Here is a 10,217-nt window from a genome sequence, read left to right on the forward strand (position 1 = left end):
TTTTCAAACTACAACGCGAAAATAAGCAATAAATTAATTGAGGAAATGTGGGAAGTAGAAAACCAGACTGGCATTTGCTACAGGTTGTAAACTCTGTGTGTTAGTAATCAAGCAAATTACGAATTTCTCAGTGCGTAGAAATGTCCGTACTCAGATCGTAAAAAGCTTTAAAGGGACTCCACTTCGTTGTTTTGACATAAATAAACTGGAAATGATTTTTCGGGTTTTTTGTTTTATTTAATGTTAGTCTAGACCAAAATAACAGAATTTTCGCTCACTTTGAGTTATTATTCTAATTGTTAAAAATGGCCCAAAAATTGAAAAGCGTTGCATCGCTTGAGAATCGGGCTAACAAAAAAAATACGATTTTCAATTTATTTCAGAGTATATTTACTAATTATATTTTGCATATCTTTCTAATCTAAATGTATCAGTTGATCTATATAAGAAATTCAAATTTAACGTTTTTATACTTTTTGGACCTTAGTGGTTTTCCTTTTATATTTAAGATTTACAGCTTTTGTAAATACAATGTATATAATGAGGACTGTCGACAAAAAACAACAACATTGTTGCATACACACTCCATTTTGTAACGATTTCTTGACACATAAATTGATTAAATATAATGTATGTTAGATTAAGAAATGTGAATTAATGTCATAGCGTTATATGCTCACACAGTATGACTCTTTTAAAGTCTTTAATTAAATCAGATTTTATGTTAATGTAAAGCTGTGTCACAGAAGTTGTAAATTTTATGTTAATTTCAAATGTACACGTACTATATTATTTTAAACATACATTGTGATCATGGAATTCACATGTTTTCTATAAGTTTAAGTTTCCGGATAGCTTTGTATTGTTCGGGAATCTCCGATAATGCTTCTATCGCTATAGCAGTTTGTGGATTTCTAGCTGAACCTTTGATCTCATGAAAGTCGACAAACTTAAAATTATCGAATTTTCTAGATGGTAACTTTTCGTCTAAATCATTCATAACATTCCATGGACCGTCACCAACACCAATGACGATGATAGAAAGAGGGAAGTTGGAGGCATCAACAATGGCTTGAATGGTTTCCTCCTCGCTGGTTACCTGTCCGTCAGCTACTATGACTAGGATGTGATACTACAGAAAGACATAATTGAACATATGTGGACACATATGATAATATTCATAAATAAACTAGTCAGCAAATGTTTACCCATTTCCAATATTCTATATAATATAACTCCAAAATAGGAAAAAATAATATAAACAGCTGATTTAGGTGAACTGTCAGATTCTTTTAAATTAATAGATATGCAACAAAATATGATTATAGCACCATTATGTTACAGATTTTTATCAGATTTCATGAAGATGATAGAATTCGGAGAGATTTTTATCTTATTTAAAGCATGTGAAATATTGGGAATGGACCCCGAAATAGAGACAAGTGGAGGTAATAATTGCTATGTGAGAAGTATCTATACTGTACATAATTATAATGATAATATTTAGCATCATAGATGACAACAAACTACGAAATGGTTATACAATCATGTCTGCTGTAAAGTGTGAGAAATATGGTCCGATATTACATATCTGTAAACAGCAGATAGTAAATCATTCTAGAACATGACATTATTTTTCATCAAATTGATGTTCTACATGAATTATTTTAAACTTAATTGACATTTTTATTTCAAAAAATATTTAATAAGAATATCCAAATGAAACGTTTCTATTGTTGTTATCAATACTTTAAATACATATAGAAAATGTGTCCCTTGTAGACCAATCCACTTTAAGTTAATGTTATTAGGCTTAGAGTTAAATAAATGACACTTTGACCATGTTGAAATAAATTAAAACAAAAACAAGGTTTTTATAACATTATAAGAGAACGTGATCATATCATTTTACCTCCTGATTTTTCCTGACAATGTCCACCGCCTTCTTGATAAGTGGAGCAAAATTTGTTGGTCCCCCCATTCTGATCTTGGGTGTTATTTCATTATAAACATCTAACACTTCTGCAAATCCATCACATTCTCCCTAGAAAATAACAAATAACTGCATGTAGTAATACATATATAGTTTACATTATCTAACATGCAAACTGGTTGCTAATACATGTATTTTAATCAGAAAATGTTTTGATTTTTTTTCATGAACTCACTATATGCATTTGTTTATCTTTGTATTTCAATTAGTATTCGTCAAATGTTGTTAATATTTGTCACGTGTACGTGAAAAAAGGTTGCGTGTAACTTCATTTTACCTGGGGTTTGAACGGAAATGTCTTTTTATCTTTACTCTTTCTGTCTCCAAAACCAAAAGCATTAATGGAGCCATCATCGTCCAAAGGTTCCAAAGTCTCCCCTAGTATACATATTACCTATATGTAAAAAACAGACAAAGTCTCCTCTAGTTTACATATATGTAAAAAACAGACAAAGTCTCCCCTAGTATGCATATTACCTATATGTAAAAAACAGACAAAGTCTCCCCTAGTATGCATATTACCTATATGTAAAAAACAGACAAAGTCTCCCCTAGTATATATTACCTATATGTAAAAAAAGACAAAAAGTCTCCCTAGTATGCATATTACCTATATGTAAAAAACAGACAAAGTCTCCCCTAGTATGCATATTACCTATATGTAAAAAACAGACAAAGTCTCCCCTAAGTATGCATATTACCTATATGTAAAAAAAACAGACAAAGTCCTCCCCTAGTATGCATATTACCTATATGTAAAAAAACAGACAAAGTCTCCCCTAGTATGCATATTACCTATATGTAAAAAAACAGACAAAGTCTCCCCTAGTATGCATATTACCTATATGTAAAAAACAGACAAAAACTCCCCATGTATACATATTACCTATATGTAAAAAAAAGACAAAGTCTCCCCTAGTATACATATTACCTATATGTAAAAAACAGACAAAGTCTCCCCTAGTATACATATTACCTATAGATGTAAAAAACAGACAACAGACAAAGTCTCCCCTAGTATGCATATTACCTTATATGTAAAAAACAGACAAAGTCTCCCCTAGTATGCATATTACCTATATGTAAAAAACAGACAAAGTCTCCTCTAGTATGCATATTACCTATATGTAAAAAACAGACAAAGTCTCCTCTAGTATACATATTACCTATATGTAAAAAAACAGACAAAGTCTCCTCTAGTATACATATTACCTATATGTAAAAAAACAGACAAAGTCTCCCCTAGTATACATATTTACCTAAATGTAAAAAAACAGACAAAGTCTCCCTAGTATGCATATTACCTATATGTAAAAAACAGACAAAGTCTCCCCTAGTATGCATATTACCTATATGTAAAAAACAGACAAAGTCTCCCCTAGTATACATATTACCTATATGTAAAAAACAGACAAAGTCTCCCCTAGTATACATATTACCTATATGTAAAAAACAGACTAATAATATATGTTATATGTTGCAGTTCGGACCGGAATATCCGTCCCGAGGGGACCCGCCTATTGGGCGGTAACGAGGGTTGCCCAGTTAACCCCCCATGGGGGGGGTTCCCGAGGGACGGATATTTAGGTCCGAACCCCAAAAATAAAGTAGATATTTTTTTCTTGCATATTTCTGCCCTATTTATTTCATATTTTTTAAAAGTTTTTCCTCAATATATATTTTTCTGGGAAAATTTAAAATCCCTTTCATTTCCCCAACTATTTTTTTTAAAAAAAGGGATGGGAATTACCCAAATTTTAAAAACAAAGGGGAAATTTACGTCATTTCCCAAGCACAAAATTTCCCTTCCCAAAACGACGTCCCTTTTACCGCGGGGTTTATTCATTTAAAATGCGCTAAAAAAGACGTTGTTTTTTTGGCAAAGCGACTCAAACTGGCACCCCCCCTCCAAAATTTAAATTTTTCCCGGGATGGGGAAAAATCACGGAAAACGCCAGTTTTGCTAAGCAAGAAAAAATAAAAATCTGTCAAAATGTTGGGGGTTTGGCCGGAAATCCCCTCCCGGAGGGGGCCCCCATTGGGCGGTAACGAGCCTTGCCAAAATTACCGCCCTTGGGGCGGGGTTTTCCCAGGGAAAGGATTTCCCATCCAACTGCAAAAATTTTGGGAAAAATTTTTTTCTTGGCCAAAAATTTTCCCTTTTTCCCCCTTTAAAAATTTTTTCCCCAAAAAAAAATTTTTTTTTAAAAAAGGTTTAACCCCCAATATGAAAATATGTTCATGGAAATTTTTAAATCATTTTTATCCCTCCTATTTTTCCCCTTAAAAAAAACGTAGAACTTTCTTACAAAAGCGTAAAGAACTTTCAACTTAAATAACAACGGCCAAATGACGTCATCCTAAGACATATTTCCCTTCTAAAACGATTGTCATTTTAACGCCGTTCATTCATAAATGGCGCTAAAATGACGTTGTTGTTTGGCACGCGACTCATCTGGCACCCCCCATGCCAGATGAAATTTCCGGCATGGGTAAAACTCACAGAAACGCCAGTCTGCTATGCAAGAAAAAGTCTCCCCTACTATACATATTACCTATATGTAAAAAACAGACAAAAACTCCCCATGTATACATATTACCTATATGTAAAAAAAAGACAAAGTCTCCCCTAGTATACATATTACCTATATTTGAACAGCCCGGTTTCCTGATTTTTACCAAATGCGGAAAATTCCCATTTTTTCCATGGTGGTCCAGATAGTCCTTTTTGAAACAAACAACAAAGTCTTAGGCATTTTATAATGAACGCCAAAATTTGAGCTTTTAAAAGAAGGGAAAATTCCCCCTTGGGATACTTTTTCCGCCGTTGTTTTTAATTTTAAGTTAACTAATTTAAGAAAAAAATTTTTGGATGAATGCTTTAACCAGTATTTGTACCTTTATGAACAATATATCTTCTTCTTTAAAAAAAAAAACACCAAAAAAACAAGTTGTTGTAATATTTTTCCCAAGGCCCAAAATGTAAACTTTTTACTATATTATCTCTTGTCAAATGTCTATGCAATTCTGAAAAAAAAACTGAATAACTTGTTTCGTTTGTAACTACAGATGAAGATCTTTATAGCTAGTGAAACTTGACGTTTAAAACAATATATTATAAGAATTTTAAATGAACATAACTTTACATCTCAATGCTGACTTATAATCTAAAACAGAGAGAAAAATAATTCCTTAAGAAGGCCAAAAAGTAAAATTGATAATATTGCACATCCGGTTTAATTGAGCCTGCTCATGGCCGGCAGTGGAAATGGTGTGTTATCATACACGCTCCCCGGCACCGGCTTAGGAAGAAAATAATATAAAAAAACATTTATTTGTCGACATTTTGAATCAAAAACATCCGAAGATGTGTTCATACTACTCAGACTTTACTCGTTCCAGATATCTGGTCTAAGTCTGATCTCTCATTATTTACATTGTTTTTTTCGGGGTGGGGATGTGGGATGGTCTTTTTTCACTTTACATACGTTTAAACATGTTATATCCGGAATATATACATTTGGTATTGTGTAATGTGTATAATATACTAAAATAATTTTTAATTATTAACTTTAACATTAATATAACGTTATGAAAAAACATGTATGCTGATAATTATTTTCCTTGTTTATTTTTCTTTTAACAAAACGTATAATCATCATTTACAAGTGCATTTGTTAGGTTAAATCTAATAAAGAAATTCTTATATCATACTGATTAGATAAATTATTATCAAATAATATAGCTTTATTTCATATAAATATCTTTACAACAAACTATGGAACGGTGGTTACGTATAGCCACCAAATGGTTGATAATAAACCTACACAAAACAAACCTCTTGGTACGGGTTGATTCTATCTTTAGAAACGTCATGCAGACTATGGCCATCAAATGTCTTTTGTCCTTGAAGTTTATTACTTATTGTATAGTCTATTCCTGCAATAGAAATCATGCTGATAATAACAGTTATCAACGTGCATTGTATCAATCTTAGAAATAGAAAGAGCATCGAAACACGAGGCTATCTGATTTGTACGAGAGGGTGTAGCCCACGAGTATAAATCAGATTGCCGAGTGTTTTGATGTTTGTATCATAGTCAAACATAAAAACATGTGCCCTGTTGTCACAATATGAAACCCCAGAAAAAAGCAACCAATCAACGAACATCTGGATATGATATTTCTATCGCTTTCCTTTTCTCTGCCGTCACAATAAGTAAACCCCAGCAAAAATGAGCCAATAAATGGGCATGCTCTGGAGCGCGGGTAACTATACGATTTAACTCTGACACATTTTCAAAGAAAGGTCTCCAAACTATGATACAAATCATTACAAAGATAATGACTTGGAATATCCTTTGACAATTGTTTTGTATTGTGTTATGTTGAGCTGTATTGTATTGTATTTCCGTTGCTGGACTGGACTGGACTGGACTGTACTGGACTGGATTGTATTGATAATTTTAATACATGTGCGATGATAAACGGAAACAAAAAAGCAGCAACATTAACAATAATAACAACACAAAACTAAAAAACATAAAACCTATATTTGAATTTTATTTAGGTTAATGTTTGTACATGATGTATTGTTTAAGTCTAATTTAACAAAACCCTATGACCTTGATGTCCATGTATTTACGTTAATTAAATGATTGATTCGATTAAACAATGGCCAACCATTTGATGCCTTATACGAGTATTTTGTCTGTGTCATACTTTGTCATGGTTCTGTATTTACATTATTTTATGATAGCACTGAAGATTACAATGGTATCGCTTCAAAATATGAAGCTGTGATAATTTACCAAATATAAGTCCACAGCTGTTTACTCCAGCTTTCTTTATGGCTTTAGTGACTTCTTCAAGCGTTTCATATCCCTTCTCGTCATCGTCACTTATAGCATCAGCAGTAGACATTGTTGAAGACTAGTTAGGTTGAGCTGAAAGACAACAAAACCGTCGGCAATTTATTGAGAAGTTTGACCAACCCGGTAAGTTATTGGGATGATCTGGGACGCTCCGGGGTGAAATTATTGTTGTGGTCACACTTACCCCGGCAGCACTACGGTAATTCCCAACTAGCCACCCAGGATGCGCTCCGGATCATCCAGACAGAGCCCAGGTGAAGCTACGGTTCATGCCGGTGTGTCCCCGGTCGTTTCCGAATGACGCCTGAAGAGCCCAGGTTGACCCAGGCAGAGCTCCGGCAGAGCCCAGGACGATCCAGGCAGAGCCCCGGTAGAATCCCGGTGGATTGAAAACGCGCGAGGATGATTACATTGATACATAACTTTTATTTAATATGATATCTATTGTTCCAGAACAGTAATTCATGATGATTTTCTAAAAATTCCTTACGCAAGACTGGATAGAAGGGAATGGGAACGGTTTTAATACAAACAAGTGCAATCATCGCAAATTGTCGTGATTCTTTTCAAATGAACCGGGATTTACCGGGGCTCTACCGGGATCAATCGTAGGTCAATCGTCATCCTCCGGGGCTCTGCCTGTATCCTCTGGAGCTCTGCCGGCATTCACCAGGGCTCTGCTAGCATTCACCGGGGCTCTTCCGTAGCTCTACCGGCTATATCTTACCCCGGATCATCCCCGGTTTGTACCGGCAGAGCTACGGTGCTTCCCTGGTGTAACCCCGGTCGTTCCCGGCAGAGCTAAGGATGAAGCCGGCAAAGCTATACTTTCCGGATCATCCCGGACCACCCCGTTGATATTAAATATTTTATTCCATCCGGGGTCGGATGCCGGATGTTCCTGGATCATCCCCGACTTTGCCGGCAGAGTTATGGATGTACTCCGAGTGTTTTCTACAGTTTTCACATTATTGAATAAAAGCGAGAAAATATTTGTTTATCTATAGATTTCCGAAAAATAAGGCGATGTCACTTACAAGTTATTTATTTCATGTTTGATCTAGAACAGCTTTAAAATGACGTGTAAGTTGATATGTATTGATGTCTGTAATGTTGTAATTGTATCACATCTTACATCATTTCTTTCTGAATAAAACATGACATAAAGATGTCCAGATGTTGTAAAATAAGATATGGGATTTAAAGTGTCTTATTTTGTTTAAAGTCAGATCGCGCAATAATGCTTTTATGCAAATTTGAAACATTTTAGATTTGATCATTACACGAGCTGATATCTCGAAATGATAAAAGGTTCATTTACCGATCATATATAATTATCAATATCTTGTTCTGTTGTTTCAAAACGACGTGATAGATAAATTACATCAAGTTAAGAGAATCCGAAAGTTCTATGAGATAATATAAAATGCTAATTGACGTATTACAAAGCAATAAATATTAAAATAATCGTACAACATGTTGTTCTTTATTTCACTTTACTGTCGGAATTATTAAACAAGAAGTATCTTTAAAAAATATACTCGGCCGAACTAAAACTGGTTCATTTGCATATCGTATTTAGGAAACATGGAAAAAAGAATCATAAGAATTATGATGTTGAGTCTAGTACGTTTAAATTTTTGAATTATTAAAATCATATGCATATGTTGGCAAATACAAAATATTTTAATAGAAACAAAATCTTAAGTCTGAAGTTATTTCTCTAAAAGTAAAGTAAAAGTTAATAAGAACTACAAACAAAACAATTTATTTCGTACTCATTTTGTTTCGTCTCAGTTCATTTTTTACCGTCATGTAATATTTTATTTTTATTATTGTTACTGTCGTTTTAGCTAAAAGAAAAACATTTAAGTTATTGAAGTTTGTTCCAATCGAAATTCTAATTGAAAGTTTGAAAATGACAATGTTTTGTTGATACGAAATACCCGAATCAACAGATTTGCAACACCTTTGGAACTAACGAAAGAAACCTAAAATCCGAAAAATAATCTAAAATACTTTGACAAACATTTATTTTTAACAAACAATTCAATCGTAAGCGGTTAAATAGATACTTCATATATATGTAAAACATATGAAAATTATAAACATTGTATATAACTGAAAATTAAATTAAATACCATATAAGTTCGTTTTTTGTGTGCTTTCCGATTTTTTCATGCACGTGATCATGAGTAAACGGGGAAAGTGGACGTACTTTGTGGTTTCGCTTATGTTTGACAACATTTATAACTTGACAGCGTAAAATAATATGCAGGATGCATGGCAATATAGAACTTATAATGTGTAGGAGAAGGCATGCTTAAACAGAACTTAAGTATCTGAAATTTAACTTGATAGTAAAAGAACTTATGAAAGTAGATAGTTCGTTTCCAGATACCATGTCAGAAAAATCCTTTATGTCATTTTACTAGTTTGACAATGGCCAATCAGATTCCGAGATTTCAGATTGTTATTTTAAAATGACCAATGAAATTTTTACATAAATTCAGTTGTTCCCTGTAAATTTAACAGGAAGTCAAACTGAAAACAGACCGGCCTTCGGCCGAAAAAATGTATAATTTGTAGAAAAAGGAATAAGACGCAAAATCAAGTGTTAGGCGTTGCAAGTACATAATGATATTTATAAAAATGTACCAAACTAAATTACATACGCAAACGAGAGAACCATTTTTTTATATTCTAAAATACACCAAATTGTTCAATAATTATAACGTATTTAAATGTAACTTACCATTTACAAGTCTATATCATTTTATCCAATCCCCTTCAGAAATGTTCTTTATAATATAATTCTAATACGTCGTAATGATATCTCGGATAAAGACGAACCTAATGTCCAATGGAAAGTTGATTGTAGACAATTGTATCATGATTAGCTACACGCACCAGCTCCCTGGAGACGTTATTTTGTATGCCATCTCATTGTAAACATACAGTAAGTACTCATGTAGACAATCAGTTTAATTATCACACTGTATCACTGTCTCAAACTGTGTCAATAAATAAAATAAAAACCCAACATTAAGTACGCTATGTAATCAATAGTAATTAAGACTTAAGGACCCTAACGAGAATGTATTCGAGACGACTGATTGAAATTCTATCCAAAAAAGAATGACGACAAAGTGGAAAAGACCCTCTGACATGACAAAAATGTAAAACGATTCTTTAGGGTTCGTAATCCTTAACGTCCCTGTAAACAAAAGACAAATTTAGGGTATGCTGACCCATGACTTTTAACGAAAGAGCAAGGATGAAATATAAACATGCCTTTACGTCCAGACTGACAATTAGTTATATCTAAAGTGACATTATGTTCATGTTTT

General features: G+C 33.3%; 1 protein-coding gene across 1 annotated transcript; it reads right to left on the bottom strand.

Annotated features, from left to right (window-relative positions):
- Nucleotides 1–395: 395 nt before the first annotated feature.
- LOC132738539 (copine family protein 1-like) lies at nt 396–9,984 on the bottom strand. Its single transcript, XM_060726044.1, has 6 exons — nt 9,623–9,984; nt 6,805–6,939; nt 5,832–5,932; nt 2,271–2,387; nt 1,913–2,044; nt 396–1,132 (listed from the first exon to the last, which is right to left on the bottom strand). The coding sequence occupies exons 2-6, from the start codon at nt 6,914–6,916 to the stop codon at nt 821–823; spliced, it is 774 nt and encodes a 257-aa protein (XP_060582027.1). The 5' UTR covers nt 6,917–6,939; nt 9,623–9,984; the 3' UTR covers nt 396–820.
- Between the last annotated feature and the right edge of the window lie 233 nt (nt 9,985–10,217).

This window comes from Ruditapes philippinarum, unplaced genomic scaffold, assembly GCF_026571515.1.
Source record: "Ruditapes philippinarum isolate M1 unplaced genomic scaffold, ASM2657151v2 ctg11698_1_1_1_1, whole genome shotgun sequence".
Taxonomy (NCBI): Eukaryota; Metazoa; Mollusca; class Bivalvia; order Venerida; family Veneridae; genus Ruditapes; species Ruditapes philippinarum.

Excerpts from the sequence above, each read along its gene's own strand:
- LOC132738539 (XM_060726044.1), bottom strand. The coding sequence starts at position 6,916 with ATGTCTACTGCTGATGCTATAAGTGACGATGACGAGAAGGGATATGAA. Across the intron at positions 2,388-5,831 it reads GAATCAACCCGTACCAAGAG|GTAATATGTATACTAGGGGA; the intron begins GTTTGTTTTGTG and ends TTTTACATATAG. Across the intron at positions 1,133-1,912 it reads TTGTCAGGAAAAATCAGGAG|TATCACATCCTAGTCATAGT; the intron begins GTAAAATGATAT and ends GTCTTTCTGTAG.